The sequence below is a fragment of the Meleagris gallopavo genome, chromosome 19 (assembly GCF_905368555.1).
Source record: "Meleagris gallopavo chromosome 19, MGAL_WU_HG_1.1, whole genome shotgun sequence".
In the NCBI taxonomy this organism is placed as follows: Eukaryota; Metazoa; Chordata; class Aves; order Galliformes; family Phasianidae; genus Meleagris; species Meleagris gallopavo.
In genome coordinates this window covers 10,067,549-10,089,213 of record NC_139422.1, presented here as the reverse complement: position 1 = coordinate 10,089,213, position 21,665 = coordinate 10,067,549, and the positions used below count along the sequence as shown (strand labels likewise).

Below are 21,665 nucleotides of genomic sequence, written 5' to 3'. Positions count from 1 at the left end.
CTGATTATCACCCACAGTAGCATGTTTGAAAAAGTGCTGCTGTTAATTTTAAAAAAAATAATCTTAAGCTACGAAAAATACCATCATTATTTCTGATTATTATCAATAATCTACATATCACTACTATGGAGTTTTGAATCATCTGAGCAGTACTAAAATTTTAGAGGAAAAAACGTACATTATTTACAGTCTTCAAAATTTTCATAGTTTATTAGAATTGCTAAAAATCTTTTGAATTTTAGAGTACAAACAGGAACAAGTAGTTCTTGTTTATATTACTGGACTTACTACAGCAAATTGGAAAACTATGCAGTAATGCAAAGTATACTAATGCAACAAAAGATTAAACCATAAACATAACATATGCAAGCATAGCTATAAAACACATTCTCAATTTCATTTGTTTTTAGATCTGCCAGCAGTATTTTTAAGATAATTTAAAAGCCAACTGTGTTAGAGTGAATGGAGAATTGTCACACTGTACACTCGCTGCTGTACAACACTATTGGCAGAAGCCCTGAGGCTTTCTGCAATTTTGGAACAACACAGACCACACAGTTAAGTAACTAACACAGTTAACAAACCAACACAGAAATCGATGTAAGGCAGTGCTGCTTTCAAACACACTAAAAGCAAACCCACCACAAACCCAGAAGACTAAGAATGTTGAGTGTCTTCTCCCAGAGCACAAAATAATTCATAGAATTCAGAAAAATTCAGCATTCAAACAAGAAAGAAAAGACAACAGTCAAGGGATAACTCACAGCCCAGGTTTTGGTCAGTCTGAAAATGGGTGCACTTTGCAATGCTGACACCACAGACATAAGAGAATGGAGATTATTCAGCTCTAGAAGCTTCTGTTACAGAAGAAGAAAGAAAGAAAAGTAGTAAGTTTTAGTATGTAAAAAAACAAAGCAGGATTAATTTATCTCAAAGTTGCCTTTATAAAATAGAGTTTTCATCAATGTCTTCAAACAAAAAAAATCATCCAATGCTATCAATGAATGGAAATCTAAAGATTTCTTTAACAGTTGCATTTTTTCAAAATATCTCCCAAAACAATAACTTCATCTAATTTGTATGTATGATTCTCATGATGCTGCATGAAGAAAACACGGTAGGAAAATTTAAAAGTTCTTGTCTGTATATTACCCAAAACCAGTGGACATAAGGCGGCAGAGAGATGAAGTGATAACAAGTTACCAGAAAATATGAAATACAAAATAACCACTTGATTTAGTGTTCTTGAAAATGCACATTAATGTATCAGTATACTTCTGGAAATTAAATATTTAAGCAGGCCAAAAACGTCAGCCAAAGATGTTGATCGTATTAATTATGACAGGGTCACAAATAAAATTTTAGATTATAGTACAATAAACATGCACTCACTTTTGCAGTTTTCACAAAATGGCTCAGTATTTCTGCCCTTATTTTTAATGTCTGTGCTGTTAATATTTCTCGTACAACCCAAAAACTGACCTATAAAGTAAAAACATACAACTGAATTTATTTACAGTAAAGGACTTTACTGCCTAAGACATTTGTAAATTACCGTGAGGCTCTATGAAGAAAACACGATAGGATAAAAAGAGTTCTCATCTACGTACTACCCAAAAGCATGACCACTGGACATAGTAAATAGGTAGATAAGTGAAGTGATGCTAAAGGAATAGGTAAGCTACAGAAAATGAAGGAAAAGAATTGCTAATATTCTACAACACATTGACAAAAATAATTAGAAACCAAGTCTACAGGAACAACAGAGAAATATGGACAGAGTAACTGAGAACTGTCATTTAAAAATCTTAATCTTCATTTATAAAAATATTCTTACATTTTAATTCATAGAAGTAGATCTATTTCTCTTTGTAATTAAAGACAGCTGGCAAACAGTACTTCATCACATTCACCAAATTATTTACCTGGTTAAACCTCCTAGTGAAGGCAACAATATTTGGAGCCAGGATATGCTTTTCTTTCTTATTCCACCCACAGCTGGCTAGTTCCTGGGAAACAAAAAGCCCTCAAAGTCAGTATGTTTGAAAATGTAAAAAAGTACAGAAAACTGACACGAGATCTATCATGTACTGCTAAAACAATCCAAGGCATCACTCATGAAAACTAGTCTAACCAAACACTTCTGTCTTTTCCTGATACACATATTTGACACGATTCACATATACTCCTGCTACTGAGAAAAAAAATGTAATTATTAATATTCACACAAAGGGACACTAAGCAGGTAGTCACAACTGATGTCTCTGAAATTTAATTATGCACTTGACTTAGTCCAGGGTTACCCTGTAGAAGAAAATCAGGGGACAAAAGAGTAAAAGACATAGTTAATTTCTAATTTTAATTACTTCGAACTGGAAGTTAAAGCTGAACATACCAGTAAGCAATATTACAATTGAAGAATTATGTTGTGCTGGTTTGTTTTTGTTTTTGTTTTTTTTTTTTTTTACGAGACACAGTAGAATTGTGCAACATGAGATGGTTAATTTAGCTACTATTCCTAACTGTCATCCTCATTATTACAAGTTAGTAAAACTTTCATGAATATATCAGTTTAGCATGCTCACTCTCTAATTTGTTTTATTAAAATACAAGATCTAAACGATTTAAAGAACACAAATTTACAACTGTAGTAGCAATGTTTATAACTGTTACAAAATAAAAGATAAAAACTGAAATCTCTGTAAGCGATATTCAGACTCAAAGAATCCATAATTTGAATGCTGGACGAGTAAAAGTCTTTAAAGGTTTGGGTTATAGGTGGGTTTTCTTTTTTTTTTTCTCTTCATATTTTGTTTTTTTTTTTTCCTTGCCTTTTTGGTTTGTTTTTTTTAAGACAAAAGAGTTTAGCCAGACTTGACTGAAGTGTGGTAAGTACTTAATAATAGTACTTTGGTGCTAATAAAGCAAGAGATTGCCAGCATGGCACAGTTTAATCGCAATCAAAGAAGCATTTTTAAATGCTCTTTCATCACAGAGACTAATTTAAAGTCAATCCAGTTCAAAATAGAAAGAAGAATGTACAGCAAAATATACTCTCATATAAATAGCAAAATAGATTGCCAAAATTCTTCTTAGAAGTATAAAATTAACAGAAGATCTAAAAAACAATACAAGGAATGATTTTCTCAGTAAATTAACTACTACGCAGAAGAAACTTGTAGTGATAACTATATATTAGATTTTGCCAGAAAGTGTTCATTTTCCTGTAGTTACTTCTGGCAATTTCAGATATATTTAGCCTGCCTCTTTTTAACTACAGACTCAAGTTACCACATATCTATCTATACAGTCTTAACACAGATCTGACAAGAGGTCTGTATGTACATACTGAAAAATGAGTTCTCCCTAACACCAGATCTAAATGATTTCTTTTGTTTCTGGAGTCACAAATTTCAGTTTAAATCATGTTACTCAACTTTCCAAACACGTGCTATTAACTTTAGAGGCCTTCACACCAAGAGGCAGAGAGTCAACAAACACCCCATCTCCAAAAATCACTCTGTACGCACTGAGCAATTTCCCCACATACAGATGGCTACACGTCACTGCATGAGCACCAGAAAAAGCGTTTCAAGTTCCAACATATTTTCCATCTCTATCTCTCACCATTTAAGCCTTCCACAGGTGAAACATGAACTGACAAATTCAAAAAGGAGAGTAGTCCATTTTGACTTTTTTTTAATTATTTTTTTTTTTAAATAAACATCCACATATAGTAGGGCTTGTAAAAAAGCACAGCTGTCTCCTTTGAAGACAGATGACAAATCAAAGTAAACCAGGTTGGATTATTAGATATTAGATACAGTGCTAGCAGAGTGCAAGAAGTTGAGTGTTTCAAATTGAAACAGCTTTACATAAATGGTTACATTTCCACAGCACCCAAAGATGTAAACAGTAAAAAAAACAAAACAAAACAAAAAAAAAAACAACCTACCTCGGGCTGTATAGCTTTAAATACTGGCATATCCATTAATGTAATTTGGCTCTGCAATAAAGATAGAATTTTAATTCATCCTATATGAAGAGTTAACAATTACATGTTTACATCTGCCTGATATGGCCCTTCAAACATACAGTAGTATTTTCTCCACAGACTAGAAATGATCAGCCCAGAATTAGGCCACCCCATACAGACTGTCATACCACAAGAACGCCACCTGAGTGGAAACAAGTCATTTAAATTTTTACATTTAACTGCTGCAACTACGTGATGGCTTTCAGTACCTGTAGCAAGAACTAAAACAAGGTTTCTCAGAGTCTAAAGGGTTTGTGCACTTACTGACATAACAGAAATGGCAGGAAAAATTATTTGCCTGTCACTTTTTTCTAAAGTGACAAACGTACAGGAGTAATGTAGCCATATTATTATAGAATACTAAAATGGCTTGGATTGGAAGGAACCTCAGGCATCATCAAGCTCCAACCCCACTGCCACAGGCAGGGTCATCAACCTCCATATGTAATACTAGACCAGGCTGCCCAGGGCCCCATCCAACCTGGCTTTGAACACCTCCACATCTTTTTTGCGAAGGTGGCATTACAGGTATGATCTTAAGACAAATGAATGGAACACTGTTTTGATGATCAGAATATTCACAGAAACACTGAAGGAGGTTCAGTAACTGTCGTCCTCACTCCTTCTGGTTCCCCAGAAAGTTAACATGCAAATTACACAATAAGAGACAAACCATGAAAACTACACAGACTCACGCTAAATCAGCAGCTCTGCTTTCTGTTTGGTACTGAAAACTTAGCATTAATGACTACGAAGTTTTGTTACTGTTTTTAAGAAGCAGATTTTTCTGAGAAACTGATGTATCACTAGAAAATATGAGTATTTGTGGTTTCAATTAGAACAAACAAACAAGCAAACAAAAAACAACAGAACTACACATACCTAGCATTATGTATTATTATAAGTGTACTATTTTCTGAAACATTGGGAAAAAAATCAAATAGCTGTAAGTAGAAAGCAAATATACTATGTCAATTCAGCACTGAAATATTAGACCCTGAAACATAGTTCATATAATAGATTTTTATATTCTGCATGTCGCAAAGAGTATACATGCATAAAAGCAAAATAAGTATTTCTACTTACAGCAAACTCCTCAGGAGTCACTTTTAATACATCAAATACAACAGCATCATAGCTCTTATTGGCATAATCTGAACTTCGACCTTCCAGAGAATCTGAGCTGCTACTACCCTACAAAGAAAAAAGAAGTACACTCATCGGCAGACTGGTTAAAAAAAAAATAAATCAAGAAATTATTCAAAAAAGCATGGACTTCAAAAAGATTCGTACTTTTAAATTATTAAGTTTAGCTTCACATGGTTTGTGAATGCTGCCAGTATATTTCAGAAAACTTCCTTCTGTAAGAACTAAAGCAACATATAATTCTAGCTGTATGGATTTTCCAGCTTTTGAAAGCTATGTCTGAAATACAGATAAAAGAGCTGTCACATAAAGGCAAACTTGGGATATTGAATATTCATATTCAGTGGAAACATTTCAAACTAGAACCGTGTTTACACATCCAGTTTAAAATTATTCCCATCTTGAGAGAAGGCATTTATATTATAGCTGAGAAAAATCTTCTGCAGGCCACAGCTGTATCATGTATTTTTGATTTGTTAAATAGCTTTCGAAGTTCACTACTGAAATAACTGATTCACATCATGAAAATTAGGAGAACCACTTTAACGGGATCAAGTTTTGTGCACAGAAGATGCACAAGTTCTTTAGGTTTCTTCTTCTTTCTTTAGGAACAAGAAGTAGAATTTCTTAAGTAGGGAAGAATGTCGTCAAAACATTACCTTATTCAAAAAGTAAATGTAATCCCAATCATACATTTAAAACGTGCTTTATTGGGTAAAAAAAGAGAAATTCAGTGGGATAACTAATTTCTAACAGTCTTCAGTTGGCTATCTTGAACCTAACAAACACAGCTTACCATCTGTACACAGATCATATAAATCACTTGGTTTGTCGTGTGGTCTTCAAAGGATACAAAGGATTAAAATGAACACCATCTTACAGTCTACTAGTAGACTAGTAAATTTCTTCCCCCAAAAAAGAAAACCAACTAGACGGAATATATATTCGTCTCTATCTAGGTGGTATGCTACATTGTTCTTATCTTGTTAACAAATACTGGTATTTTCAGAAATGTACATTATGCAGTAACCGGTGAAAAACACTATTTAAAATTAATCTAAATCAGTAATTGTCATTATCAACAATAACAAAAGAATAGGCTCAGAACCACGGAGCTCAAATTACCATGTTGTCAAATATTAATCACAGAATCAGCAAACCAAAGAATCACATGGTTGGAAAGGACCTACAAGATCATCTAGTCCAACCATCCTCCTACCATCATTACTACCCACTAAGCTACTAAAGCATATCTTGCAGCAGCTCACCCAGATGCCTCTTGAACACTACCAGAGATTTTACACCATTCGTAAGAAACACAACTGACACGACCTACAGTGTAAAAGGGCTTCTCCAAATTTTGAAACAAACCAAACATTTTGTTTTGGTAATGGAGATGAAACAATACAATTAAAACAAAAATCAAAACAAAACAAAAAAACAACAGTGAACTGTACCTCTGGAGTAGCAGAGGCGACCATCACATTGGCCATGAAGTCATTCCTTTTATACATGCTCGCACCAAGCAGCAAAAATTTTCAGCTCCACCAGCACTGGAAATACAACATGACGAAAACAGAATTCCTGTAAAGCAAATGTATTCATGAAAATAAACACAGGAAATTTCACTGTTCTTTTCTCTGTAAAAAGAATCTTAGAAATAATATAATTGTAAAGGCTAGATCCTTTTTGGCCTTTCAGATACCAGCTCTAAAGGACTGTATGTGAGTACCATTAAAGCTCTGCCAAGTCCTTATCTCCACTTTCAATTAACTCAATAAGAGTTCTGTTTGGTTGCTCAAAAAAAAAAAAAAAAAAAGGTTGGCATTTAAGCTGAATTAGATTTTATGTAAAAACTACATTCATTCATCCAGAAACTGCAGGATAACAGAACACGTTTACAGACAAGAAATTGAAACTTCCTGACTGAAGAAACGGTGTTTCCTCACGATTCCCTGCTCATCACTTCTGAGTGCATTAATTACTCTTATAAATGGTAATTGAAATCTGACTGTATCTTTGTAAGACAGAAGTTAGATTAGTAGCTGTTCAGACCTCCACTAATATTTACACACAGGTGTGCCTGAAAGGATTTTATGTCAAGCCACAAAGAATAGGTATTTTCCAGAGCAGAGAACCAGCCATCACTTTTCACTGTAGGAAGGCAGAATCTCAGGGATCCTGGATAATCCAGCACAGTCTGAAGTAAGAATTTTCAAATGGTCTTCAAGCAGAGATGCAATTCCAAATTGGCCTGGGACTTCACACACGTAATATACCTCCAGAATCCAGAGACAGAATGGCCAAAAAAACCTCAAATAAATGATACAACGAAGACATTACCTCTGTGTCTAGTTGGTTGAAATAATTCATTCCAGCTACGCTGCTGCAAAAACACAGTCAAATGAAAAATGAAAAAACAAAAACCAAGCAACAACAACAACAACAAAAAACCACCACCAACGTATTGCAACACTGCCTTTTCAGATGTTGAGCACAACAGTAATACTCTTACTTAAAAGAACCACTCAATCTTTAAGTACAAATAAATACAAGACACCATATTCCTAAGAATTCAGCAAAGAATCATCTTCCTGATATCATGAAATCTGATTGCATTTCCTTGCAGGTATCTTAGTAGTCACGCTTCAAAGGATAAGTGCCACATGGACAGAGGTAGATGCAAGTCATCAGTAATTAAACTGTCTCTCAATCAGAAGAAACAACTTCTATACAAACAGGCACAACTGAAACAACACCTGATTTGACTACAGGAATTCAGGTAGCAAGGACACTCATAACCACCCCACAAAAATCTTCAAAATAAAATCAGTTATACAAATCCAACAACTTGTGCTTCCACATACAAAAGCATTCACTTTGTTCAAAATTTTATGAAAGGGTAAATAAAAGAAATCCTGAGCAACTTTATTTTCAAATCTACATTGAAAAAAAACAAGAAAACAACCAACCAACCATAGAACCTGACCATAGCATTTACTAATTCAAAATACAAAAAAACCCTTCTATTTTAGCTTATTTAGGAAAGGTGAGATTTTCACTGCACTTAACACCCCACAAAGTCTTACAAGACAAACAGCAGCAACTCTCCACATAACCTCACAGACATGTGAAATTAATCAGTACATATGTCGAAAACGATGCCAGAATCATCTCAAACTGGTCAAGAAACAATTTCCTTTATCTCACATATAAACAAGTCTGTGTTTTGAGCAGTAAGAGACTCCAAATTATTTCTGGGTCTGGAATTGTTCCTGCTATAAGCCCTTAGAGATACTCAAGTGAAAAGCAATTTTTTATTATGGAATTTCTTTCAAATGTGGCACCTACAGCACGGCCATAATAACTCTCATCTCTCCCTTCTCCAGACTCTTGACTAGGCTTTGCAGCATGCAGGGACTAAAAAATGCTATCACTGGGGAAGAGAAAATCCTGCATGTGATCTTGTAAGCTGCCCAAGGTCAGTTTTACTGCTAATTTTAATGTTCACTACAAGAGAGACAAAAGTGCTTTAATATCTGAGACCAAGAGCACTAACATTTTCGCCGGTAGCAAAATGGATGAATCAGGGTGCAAATGCACATACCAAGCAGAGGCTGTTGGTTCTCTGTTGCCAACTTAACAAATACATTTGAAGTCAGCATTTATTCCCCTTGTAATAATCAAGTAAAATTGAAAAAAATCAAATCAGAACAAAAATCCCCACAAGAATAATCCCTACAGCAACTATGCCACCATTCTACCCATGTTTGTCAAATTTTGTCATCTGTGGCACCGAAGTGGAACTCTCTGGAGAAAATTTTACATTGTTTTTAGTCATATTTATTTGACAAGGACCACAAATTCATTATGCAAAAAAAGTTGTGAAGGACTCTGAAGTACAGATATAAGCTCTGGCCAAGAAAGTTCCCATGTCATAAATTCTGAATGCTAGCAGAGCATTCAGGAAAATGTCTTTAAAAAATATGACAGTAATAATCTAAACAAGCACTGCTGATCATTCCTCATTAGCTTTCTTGACGGAGCCACTCTGAGCTCTAAACTAATAACATCTTCGCCAATTTCAAACCTTACTTATTACCTTTTTTACTTCATTGTGGTTTTCCTAACATCTCTGAATTATGAAATAAGTGTACCATGCTTTTTAAAAAAAAAAAAATAGTATATTACTAAGAGGTAACAGTTTTTTCCCATGGTCAAATTAGCTGCTCATCTGTTCAGTGAAGACAATTAAAAAACACTAGGGTCCCGTGTGAACACTGACAAACTTGGCTGAAATCATTGGAATTTACCAGATTGGTTTATTAAAAAAAATAAAATGGTACCAAACATCAGAATGATTAGCTTTCATTGACCAAGGCAAGTGAATGAGTAACACCGAAAGGATGTTGTTTTCAAGAATTACCTCCAGCAAAATAAAAAAAAAAAATGTTATTCCACTTTCACCATTTTTTTTTAGGCAGTTGTCACAACCTAAGGACACCTCTACAATAAACTGTGCTGAGCTCCATCTTCAGCTTTGGTTTATGATCACTGCACTCATTTTCCTGTGTCTTCATTCCACAACTATTCCTCCAGATGTTCAACATTAAAATGTTTCTTTCCTTCATGAACCATGAACAAAATCATATTCAGATGCTGTGGGCGTAGAGTGCAAATGAAAATATGTTAGTACAGTTAATGTATTTGAAGAGGAAAGTGGGACTGTATTAAGAAAACAGGATGAAACAAGAATGCGGTTATAATAGAACCCCTGTGCTTGCATTCAGCCACTGATGTGAAACATATATCACCACTTACACCACATCCAGCTGCAGCCTAGAGGCTAGAAAGAGGTAAAAGAACCCCACTGTTTTGCATTTTTAATAAATATAAATTGAAAGGGAAGTATTATCAAGGTAATCTAGAACCATGTTTTGCTGCTTCTCCACTTCTAGGTAGTCATGCAGCTTTTTTTGTCTTGAAATTTCTTTTGCTTATTGTCATTGTCTTAAAAATAAAAATGAAATGAATTCTCAAAATTATTCTGAATCTGAACAATTTACAGCTGCTTTGACATTGTAGTGACAGAGAACGCCAACTTAGAAGTACTTTTAAAGGAGAATTTCCTCAAATTCTTTTCAAAAAGCAACTACTGAATGCTATACCAGGATACGCACTAACCTGGAGAAAAGTAACACGCAAACTTCAGGAGCACTGAGCAACAGCACAGTAAAATCACTTTGCTCCTGACTGACAGAATCGCCTCTGAAGAGTTTAGCACCTTCAGACACCAGATCCTATCTTTATTTTCCCCAGGTGCCTCCATCCAGTCACAAACCAATTCTCAAACTCCGCTTCTCATTCCTTTCCACGTGATTTTTACGAAGTGGAAAAGGATCGAGTTTCCAATTATAAAGGCAGAAGTGGTCAACTTCTTCCTCTGGAAAAGAGCATCATTTCATACTATTCTTTCATGACATACAATGTATACATAAACATACCTATGAGCATCTAGACAGCTGAATTGTCTAGTCACAATGTTTTATATGAACAAGCTCTTGTCCTGAAATAATTCAGCACTGAACGTTTTCGGCCATTTTGTACAAGACAAAAATTCTGATGTATTCAAAACAAATAAAAAGAATAATTGCCTACTAACAGTTAAGAAAAAAAAGTAATTAGGCTATACAAGATTTAAAAAGACTTTACACTTATGTGACTAAAATCTTTTTAAGTGACAATTGTCTTGCATGAATATTTCAAACCCATTTCACCAAGAAGTTCCTAAAATAAGTTCCACGGTGCTTTAGGCAACAGTACCACCTATAGATAAAATAGGTCACGAACAAGCTAGAACTTTCATGCACATTCTTTTCTGAGGATTCTATTATAGTTAATGATGAACAATGAAAACCTACATCAATGACCTTGATGAGGGGATATTGGCCACCCTCAGCAAGTTTGCTGATGATACGAAGTTGGGAGGATTGGCTGACACGCCTGAAGGCTGTGCTGCCATTCAGCGAGGCCTGGACAGGCTGGAGAGCTGGGCAGTAAGAAACCGGATGAGGTTCAACAAAAGCAAGTGTAGGGTCTTACACCTAGGGAGGAATAATTGCATGCACCAATACAGGCTGGGGGATGAGCTGCTGGAGAGGAGCTCTGCAGAGAGGGACCTGGGCATCCTGGTGGACGACAGGTTGGCCATGAGCCAGCAGTGTGCCCTCGTGGCCAAAAAGGCCGATGGCATTCTGGGGTGCATTAAGAAGAGTGTGTCCAGCAGGTCGAGGGAGGTGATCCTCCCCCTCTATTCTGCCCTGGTAAGGCCTCATCTGGAGTACTGTGTCCAGTTGTGGGCTCCCCAGTACAAAAAAGACAGGGATCTCTTGGAAAGAGTCCAGCGGAGGGCCACAAAGATGGTGAAGGGCCTGGAGCATCTCCCCTATGAAGAAAGGCTGAGTGAACTGGGTCTGTTTAGCCTTGAGAAAAGACGACGAGAGGGGACCTGATCCAGGTTTATAAATATCTGAGGTGTGGCGGCCATAGTGGTGAGGCCAGTCTCTTTTCAGTGGTACGTGGAGACAGGACGAGGGGAAACGGACATAAGCTGCAGCATAGGAAGTTTCGCACGAATGTGCGTAAGAACTTCTTTAGGTGAGGTGACGGAGCACTGGAACAGGCTGCCCAGGGAGGTTGTGGGGTCTCCTTCTCTGGAGATATTCAAGTCTCGCCTGGACGCCTACCTGTGCAACGTGGTGTAGGGAACCTGCTTTGGCAGGGAGGTTGGTCTCGATGATCTCTAGAGGTCCCTTCCAACCCCTACAATTCTGTGATTCTGTGATTCTAATGGAAATTAAGCATATAAAATCCCATACTGGTCTGTGAAGCTATGTCCTTAGAAGAAAAACAGTATTCCAAGGTTCAGTACAGGAATTTAAAGCATTCACTGTTATACCATCAGCACAAATACAAAGATTGAGCAGGATTAACAAAGAAATTGCATCTCATTAGCCCTGTCAATTTACAACAAATTGAAATAGGAACATAAACAAAAACATATAAACATTTTTAACGTTCTCTGGATTAACTATGTGTGAATCCTGTCATTGAGCAGACTGCAAACTGAAAGGTAAATTAACAGTTTTCAATAACATGCACCATTCTTGAGCAAGCAAATTGAAAAGCATCAACTGACAAAAGTTGCCAAAGAATCAAGTCTAACTCATGAAGAGACAGATTTCTCCTACTGAAATTGTTTGATTTCTCCTCTTTCCACTTCTCTGGTGCATGTGTGCTTTAAGTTCTACCATGAAGAAAGAAGGACAAATACTCCAAATGCCAGTAGCTGCTGTAGTGAGTTTTAAGAAACAACTTCAAAATGCAGGTCTCAAACTACTTGGATTTTATGAATGTACACAATTGATTTGAATTTTTATCTAACAATAGGTTAGAAACAACATTCAAAGCTCGGTTTGTTTTTATGAAATGCCCTGTAAAACCCTTTTCATTATCACTTATTATCGCAGTAATTTCTAGTTAAATATTGCATTATGTTTAAATTTCCCAACAAAAGTAGTTGACATCTAGCCTGCCACACTAACCAGCATTAACATATCATGAAGCAGTAAACACTATATTAGAGCAAGGACTAGTAGTTGCAGTATTTGCCACAAAAGCAGAACAGCCTTTGCAGTTTCCAAGTGCTCTATAAATAATAAGATGGTTTTGTGTTGAAATGTTAGAAGACAGCAAGAGTATTTCACATGTTCTGCTCCCACTGGAAACAAGAAGTCGCATTTCTTAAATTAAGAAAACAACTCCAAGCTACTCCCACACACCACAGCCCTCTACACCCCCCATCCCCCCCCCAAAAAAAATCCAACATACTTTGCTACTACTTAGAATGTCTCATTCTGTGTCAACCATAAAATAGATTTATTCTCTCCAAAACCGATTTGTTTTAGAACACTTCAGTGTTTGCAATGTTCCACTAGCCAGCAGCAATTCTTAACTTATTAAAAGGCCTATTTTCAAAATGTCTTCATTTTTTTGTTTTAGTATAGAATCACAACTCAGAAAATCTACTAAAGACAAATGCATATTCTTAAGAAATTAAAGTGGAAATGAGTTCTTTGGAAAAATGGAAAAAAGCGTCAGAACTTGCTTGATGTGAAATCAGTAAGAAGACAGCACAGTTAAGTGCTGCCTAGTATTATGTCCCAATTAATGTACCCAGAGCTGGACAAAACTTTAACTGCTCACATTTTCCAACATTCCAAACTAACACGATAGGTGTTAATTTTGCAATACTGTTTCGACAGAAAGAGCAAGCATCCTGGAAGAGATTTGTAAAACATAGCTACTAGTGACTAAGTCAGGCACAGCAGTAGTGGTAATCTATACTCCAGTAATCAAGACATCCACGCAGGAATGGATAAATATTCCCTCGTTAGCATTAAGAGTTATTTACCACAACTGTTGTCATGTTTGTTCACTGCTTCACCAGCAGAACGTTAGTTCAGAAATCCTACTGTCTCTCAGAGACTCTGTGACATCCATAACTTTAACACTCATCTTTTCACAGAATCACTGAGGCTGAAACTGTTCAATCCATCTGCTCAAGAAGGGCAAGGTGCTCAAGAAAGCTCAGATGAGTTTTGATTGCCACCATTCCACAGTATTTCTGGGCAATCTCTTCCACTGCTTGACCATTCTCAAAGTAAATCTCATGCTTAGATGAAATTTCCTGATTTTGTTCTGTGGTGATCGCCTCTCTTTTCCATTCACTGAGTAACACTTGCCTCTATCCTCTTCACATCCTCTCATCAGGTGCCCCTATACATTGGTAGCATTGCCCATGAGTCTGCTCTCTTCCACAATAGGTAGCTTTCTGTCTCTCATTACATGAAGTATGTTTCAGTGTCCTTAACCATCCTCGTGGCCCCTTGTTGGACTTATTTCCAGTATGTCCGTAACTTTCTTGAACTAGGGAGCCCAGCACTGAACACAGCACTCCAGATATTACGTAACCAGGTGCTGTGTAGGGGAGATGGATCATATCCTACAGTCTGCTGGCATTGTTCTTCTTAGTGCAGCCCAGCACTTTCACAGTTACAGAGCAGTCAACAAAAAACAGTAATGACAAAAAAAAAAAACAAAAAAACACAAAACAAAACCCAAACCAACAACAAATAGATGAAACAAATTCCCTTTTCCATCCCACTCATTTTTTCTAGTGAACAAATGATGAGTGCTTATGACTTTGGTAAAACAACTTCTGCTACTGAAGAGCCTTCAATATTGACAAAGGAACAAGCGTGCTTGTGTGAAAGCACAGTACAACAACAAAACCCACAACCATCAGGGAATAGCTAACCGTACAAATCAATAAACTGACTGATATAAAGACTACATGAAAATCACAGAATTCATGAGGATTACAGTGTAGCACAAGCACTTCCAACTTCTGAAAAATACTATTTCTTCATTGAAATTCATATTTCATTTCTCAAGAAAAACAGGGAGAAGGTGTTTAATCAATGGATATACAGATGATATATATGATATATATATATACACAGATGATATCTATCTATCTATCTATCTATCTCCAGGAGCTTGGCTAATACAATTTATATTGGAGAAATAAGAGAAAGTCACTCACCCTGTCCTGGGCTCGCGAGATGAACTCCTGATGGAGCGGATCTCCAGAGAGATCCTTCCCCACTGGCAGTCAGCTCTTAAACGGGTCTAGGAGAGGTGCAGCCAGGCTCCACCCCTTCCTGCAGCACAGGTGAATTGCCTTCACCTGTGCTCCCGTGGCTGACTCATTGCTCGCCTCAGGTGATCAATCAAAGGTTCAGGCCGTGATTCAGCAGCCCCATACAGAAGGAAATTGGGGAAAATGAAGCAAATGCTTTGATGACTCTTCATTTAACAGAAAAGACAATGATTGCTATATGGAACTAACCAGATCTTTAGATTTGAATCTTTTAGGGTGATAACTAGAAAACTGCTGAGCAATAGACTTTTGACTACTCAATGATGCCTGTTGTGAATGCATGGACAAAGGTGACTACAGTTTAATTAGAGAAACTTTCACTCTCTTGGTGGGGGATAGAGGAAGCAAGAGTGAACAGAATCTGCACAAGAAATAAATTAGATGCCTTAGAGACAATTTATTTGTTAGAAATACCAGTGTAAATCTAGCGAAGACTTCTATGCCTCAATCAAAACTGAAGGATAGAGATGTTCGTTATTTTGGGACCATTCAAGTATAAAAAAGACCTTAGACAGTGTAAATGTCTACTTATTTCAGCTAATGTGATCCAGAAGGCAACTATAACTATGATGTTCCTGAAACAAAGAACTCAGGAAAAGATATACAGACAGGAGGAACTCAGACATTACTACTGGTCACAGTGCATAGGGTCACAGTGGGTGCAGGTTCTGCTTCCAGCAAGGTGCAACAGACAAAATCTATACCAAAAAAAGCTAACAGAGTCACTGAGGGTGATATTTCAATCAGGCAAGACAGTGCTCAAGAACATTACTCACTCAAGACAACTTACTAAGTTGTCTTAGGCTTCTTCTAGACATAGATGCTAACACTAGCAGAGGAAGTTATCTCACGCCTCTCAAGTGACTGGTTTAAAACTGATAAGTCTGGAAGCAATACTCATTCCCACAGATGACTGTGTGAAGGCAACCTGACTGTAATACATACATCAGACCAAGCAGGCCATCAAATCAGAATCTCCAGTTCAGCCTCCTATTGACACTCTATAAGGAATGACTGTGAACTGCTGGTCCCACTTTCCCAGAACAGTGAAAGAACACTGTACTCCTACATATATTCTGGCTACTTCCAGAAATGCAGCTGGCGCATTACTAAGTGCAATTAAATTGCTTTATCTTAATACAAACAACATGCAGTTGATATTCTCCAGGAGTCACCCTTACAAAAGCATCTCACAGAGGTTGTCTATTGACACTTGAAAAAAATAAAATAAACATTTATAATGTAGAATAACTGTTTGTTGTTGTTGTTAACTGATAATTACTTGAGTTAAAAAAAAAAAAATATGACCACCAACTGTCCTAGCAAATGGTAAGCAAATGAAGATTATTACATAGAAATAGGGCAGAAAAGGAGAGAGTAAGCACTGCTGTGTAACACTGAAGGTAAAAAAGTGAAAAATATTTCTCAGCTTAACAACGCTAGCTACAAAAATAATACATATCCTCAACAAGAATAAATAATAAATGTCAATTCTGAGAATCTGATACCATCATGATCCAAATCAAAATAGAGCTGCAGTTTTCTCTGTGGGAAAAGTAAGTCTTTTCACAAAAGCCAGTACTACTCAAACAAGTCTGCTGACTTACAACAAGATATATGTTTGAGAGAGCTACGAATTCATGTAAGTCTCAAAAAAGCAGTCACAGAGAAGAAACATCTGCAATATTACTGTAATAATTACTGTCACAACTTTAAGTTCCTTCAGCAGAAGAGCAATGAAAGACAATTCAAACAAATAAAAACAGTAAAATAACACTCCAATCACAGATGAATACATACAGAATAAAGTAGTTCTGCACTCATTCAACCCATTTTGCTGCACATCTTCAGTAGGCCATTGTTTCAGACTCAATATCTCTGACCACAGAGCAGTTTTATCTTGTTTACAAGCATGACATTCCTGCAAATTACCAGAAAATAGAATTATGGCAGTATTTATTATATAACTCACTTCTTCTCAAAATGTACATTTCGAACCTGAAACACGTTCAAGGTATTTTCATTGGATTTTACAGGAAACATCCTCCCAGCTTCAAATTGCTTCGGTGGATAATTCCACAGTCTAGTTCGACTAATGCGCGACAAATTCCAAAACTCAAAAATGAAGGTGACATGACTGATGAGAAGCAAGATTAAGTATTTCATAACTAATTATTCTCCAAATAAATACCTGCATCTCTCGCTCACACAATCAGTCAGTAGAACTTCCAATCAGATATGGCTGTGGTTATCGGTAAACACCATCTCATTTTGGTTTCTTCAAGGCTTAACTAAACATAGCAGAATGGACAAAGAACAAAATACAATCAATCATTCTTATTTTTTATATTGGCAAATAAAGAACAGCCCTTTTAGCAAACAAGACCAGCAGCAAACTGATAAAATTCTGTTCCGGTAACTCGCCTTGATGATACTGAACACATGCAGCTCGTACCAGCGTCACAGAAAGCAATCCTTTGCTTGAAAGGTACTTTTCTCATCACACACGCAGAACTTACCTGCGCTTCTAATAAACACAGAGCAAGAAAACTCTGCCTAAGCCAAATACCCTGAATCACAGAAGAATCAAAGCTCCAAGTTACAAATGAGTCAGTATCCCCTGAAGTGTTTCAACCAAAAAGAAACGTAATGCACACTCTCGTTCCATCTCAACTTTGTCAATCAAATTAGACCTCTGGCAGTTTTGTTTACTTGCTTTTTGGGGACACAGTCTACTCAATTTGTTTCTTTCACTCTGAATGTCTCCAAGTACTAACTTTCCAAATAAAATTTTGATACATCTGAAAAAACTGTTTTTGGAAACGCTATGCTCTCCACAAATGCCAGCATGATAGAACACTTCAGTTAGGCAGAAATAATTGTTTCTCCACCTTCATACTGTTAATAGTCAAAGGTCATTTGCTACTGAAGGTACAGACACCAGTTAGGCAGACAGAATTTATCAAGAACAGATATATGGGACGCACACGATGTCAGCAAAAAAATGCAGGGAAGAAAATAATTTATTGTTGAAAATTATCATCGATATTCAGAATATTAAAGGAAACCTCCATGTCATCTTTTCATCTTGAGACCAATATTTGTTCACAATAAAGCACTTTTCGCACAACAAAACCAACAAAAATCATTTTAAAAATAATCCAGGTGTTTACTAGACTTGATGAAAAGCTTGCTGACAAAAGAAACATTCAGCATTGAAGGAATGACAAAAAACAACCACCACCACCAAAACTAAAAAAATTAACTCACCTCAAATCATGCCATAGACAAGCGTAGAATATATCAAAATCCTTACATTTCGTACCGTCTGCTAAAGAAGTAGGAAAGCTTCCACAAAGTTTCCATCTTCTCAATTTCTTTGGTTTAACATGTTCCTTCAGAAAGTACCTAAATATTTATTTTGGAGAAATTTCTGCAAAATAGGAAAAAGCTCACTTATCCAAACATGAGAAAAATACAGATTTTTTAGTACTTAAAGTAGTTTATTTTCTTAGTCAAATATACTTATGTTTACTTAAGAGATGGGATACTGAATTTCTGACTGCTTATTGAATAAAAAGATGTTAGTCATAAAAGAAAATAATTGGAAAAATAATATTTTAACTATGCTGTCTTTATTTCTTTGATGAAGGATCAGCTATGCTTTGCTAAGCAAAGGTTTGTTAGCCACAATAATAGTGGAATTAAGTGCACCATCAGCAAGTTTGCTGACAGCCGCAAACCAAGTGGTGCAGCTGACAGAAGAGAAGGAAGAGATGCCGCCCAGGGACATGGGCAAGCTTTGCAGTAGGCCCATGTGAACACAGACAACCCCTGCTTAAACAAGAGATAAAATCTGTTGAGTGAGAGCTTTACACAGACAAATGTTGTTGAGAACTGAAGTTTTAATTGAAAGAAAAGCAAAATACGTTTTGTAGTCATTGAAAGAGAGGAGCTTTAGCTTCAGTGCTCTGCCCTCGTTTGCCTTTGGTATTGGTCATTTCAGAAAACAATGACAGAACAGAAAACATAACTGACGTGGTCACTAATGGATTTTAAAAAAGCAAGATTTTTTAAAACTTTAAAAATATATTTTTAAAAAAAAGTTTCTTAGACTTTTAGATTGACAAAAGCCTTGCTTCCTATGCAAGCTCATTTTAAACTTGTTTATATTTGTATGCATGAAAACTGAAACTCTCTTCCATTTTCTAAAGCTCTCCTCCATTAATGTTTTTAAATACACTTTTGTAGACACGTACAACATTGATTACAAAGAGCATGAGGACCTAGAAATAACGCTTCTGTGGACAGAAAGCAAAGTACATACAGAAAACTACCTAGGTGGGTGGTAGATTGTCCCCCCTTCACTAAACCAAGGTAAAGAAACAGAAAAAATTAACAGCTTCATAAAAATACAGTTTTCTAATATTTCTCTTCTAAACTGATGCTATCACACAGGAAGGAAAACTGACAAAGAAGTACAAACCATACAATAAATCATTACGAGGAGCAACATGAGCATCCCAACACAAAAAGAAATCTGAATTTAAAGGCATCTGTTAGGTACAGATTGCTACATTCAACTCTGAAAGTCCTTAAAGGAGGGAATATCTTTCCAGATGCCAACACAGACAAATCCAGATTTAATGCTTTCTCAAAAAAAGATGAGAGTAACTGTGCTCCACTTTCACATATGCAGAACTACAGACCGGGGACGTGCTGCAGTTCTGTAGCCAAGCATTTCAGCAGCTCTTTCTCCACCAAATGCCAACGCCTCGACACCCTGCAGCCTGTTGCAGCGTGGCTCAAGTTTGAACAAAAAATAACTTGAAGTGATCTGACAACAGATCTCAGGCAACCAAGGCTCCTTAGAAGTATTTGAACAATATAACCTGTACTATGTGAAAACAGTTTTCAAATTTAGTCCTGAAGCTCAGCGGAGGATGTAGTCAAACCCGGGAGGTTTACGTCTGCGCTTTCCATTATCCAGCTAACAGATACCGAGTCTCGAAAAGCACAGCACCTCCCGAACCGCCGGGCCCCAGAGCAACAACCTCATTCCATCGCACCTTTCACGCCCTGGAAACCCAACCGCTCAGTAAACCGCTCCCGCCGCGAGGTACGTGCGGCTCGCAACAGGCCGGCTGCGCCCGGAGCTTGGAAGGAAAGGGCCAGAAAGGGGCGGCAACATAAAGCGGCAGCGACGGGACGCGCCGTGGAGGTGCGCGGCCGCCGGCGGGGGACGCAGAGCACAGCGACGGCTCCTCCGAACCCGAGCGCGGCTCCGGCGGAGCCCAGGGACGCTCCTACGGGGAGAAGTCCCGCGGCGATGGCGGCGGGCGGCTCCGGGACCCCGCGTCTCACACCTGCCCGGGGACCGCGCCGCGCCCCTATGGAACGCCGGAGAGCCGCGCGCTTCCCCCCGCCGCTCGGGCTCCGGCCGGGCCCGTGGCCGCAGAGCTCCGCCCGCTGCACGCGCCCGAGGCGGCGACGGGAACGGCGGCGGCGGGGACGGGCCCAAAGGTGCGCCGCGACCGAGGGGGCGCAGCCCGGCGGGGCGGGGCGGGCGCAGCCATCCGGTGCCGGTGAGGAGGGCCCGGCCGCGCGACACCTGTCCCGTACGAGACGCGGGGCCCGGCCGCGTCTCACCTGTCGCAGAGCCCGCGGCCTCGGGCGACGCCCGCGAACCTTCTCGATACCGGCGCCCCGGCGACAGGGGAGAACCGCAGCCCGCCCGCTACGGCCACTGAGAACGAGGCCCGGGCCGGCGAGGGGGAATCCAAGGGAGGGGACGGGGCGCGCCGGACTGACGGGCGCGCCAACCAACCGCCGCTCCGCACGGCAGCGCTCACCAACCCGCGTGCCGCGGGGCGGGGCCGCGCCAGCGAGCGGCCGAGTGCGCAGGAGCCGCCTCTGCCCGCAGGTGCGCGGTGCTGCGCTGTCCGTAGGAGCGCGCGGCTGCTGCGCGGTGCTCGGCCCGGTTTGTTCCGGCTGAGCAGAGCCGCGTCGGGTCGGGCAGATCCCTGGGACGAGTCGAGCCTCAGGGCTGCGGCGGGGGGGGGGTATCCGGGCTACTCGGTGGGACGGGCCTTGCGTGCCGCTGCTGGGGTTCCTGGGAAGGCCCGCCCCGCCCCGCCCCGCCGAGCAGCCGAGGGGCGCCTGGAAGCGCTCGTCGCGGCGGGGCGGCGGAGCCGCTGCCCCCGCAGGGAGCCGCTCTTCGCTGTCGCCCGCTGCGCTGCGGCCTTTAGAAGCCGATCAAACTTCGTGTTTAAGAAATGGCTCTGGAGACATCTGATAAAATACAGCGGTGTGTTCTTCTGAGGGAGTCAACTAGGGCTTATTATGCTTACTGGAATATTGTCATGTTTGGAGGAGAACCCGCAGTGCTGAATGCTTTCTTTAAAAATGGTACAGAAACCTGCAGTCATTCAGGCTATGCATCCGAAAAATAAAAATGCATCTTTCTCTGATGCAGTTTCTCCAAAGGCAATGTCCAGCAGGTGATCAATCTGCAGACATCACTGCCAGGAAAGCACCTGCTTTTTTTTGGTTGGTAGCTACATACCCATGTATGAGCTGAATGTGGTAGAGATTTGGTGCTCCAAATAGATGCAGCTAAGTCCCTACGGGGCTGATGGGATCCATCCCAGAGTACTGGAAGAGCTGGATGATATCACTGAGAGACCTGTTTCAATTATT

General features: G+C 38.9%; 2 protein-coding genes across 6 annotated transcripts in view; both read right to left on the bottom strand.

Moving 5' to 3' along the window:
- Positions 1-6,711, bottom strand: part of RALGPS1 (Ral GEF with PH domain and SH3 binding motif 1) — a 79,372-nt gene extending 72,661 nt beyond the window's left edge. For all 5 annotated transcript variants that reach the window (XM_031556258.2, XM_019621570.3, XM_085239701.1 and 2 more), the window contains exons 1-6: positions 6,640-6,711; positions 5,123-5,230; positions 3,956-4,006; positions 1,926-2,009; positions 1,393-1,482; positions 765-857 (exon numbers count right to left, since the gene is read on the bottom strand). In XM_031556258.2, coding sequence (XP_031412118.1) covers positions 765-857; positions 1,393-1,482; positions 1,926-2,009; positions 3,956-4,006; positions 5,123-5,230; positions 6,640-6,696 — 483 coding nt within the window. In that variant the 5' untranslated portion in view covers positions 6,697-6,711. The remainder of the gene's footprint in view (positions 1-764; positions 858-1,392; positions 1,483-1,925; positions 2,010-3,955; positions 4,007-5,122; positions 5,231-6,639) is intronic.
- Positions 6,712-6,982: 271 nt separating this feature from the next.
- LOC146543140 (uncharacterized) lies at positions 6,983-21,535 on the bottom strand. Its single transcript, XM_085239673.1, has 7 exons — positions 21,532-21,535; positions 20,778-21,208; positions 20,036-20,703; positions 18,237-18,399; positions 17,158-17,257; positions 16,767-16,887; positions 6,983-9,841 (listed from the first exon to the last, which is right to left on the bottom strand). Exons 1-3 carry the CDS (start codon positions 21,533-21,535, stop codon positions 20,062-20,064), a joined length of 1,077 nt encoding a protein of 358 aa, XP_085095799.1. The 3' UTR covers positions 6,983-9,841; positions 16,767-16,887; positions 17,158-17,257; positions 18,237-18,399; positions 20,036-20,061.
- Between the last annotated feature and the right edge of the window lie 130 nt (positions 21,536-21,665).

Coding starts and splice junctions, on each gene's coding strand:
- LOC146543140 (XM_085239673.1), bottom strand. Junction 20,704..20,777: donor GGCGGTTGGTTGGCGCGCCC/GTCAGTCCGGCG, acceptor CAGTGGCCGTAG/CGGGCGGGCTGCGGTTCTCC.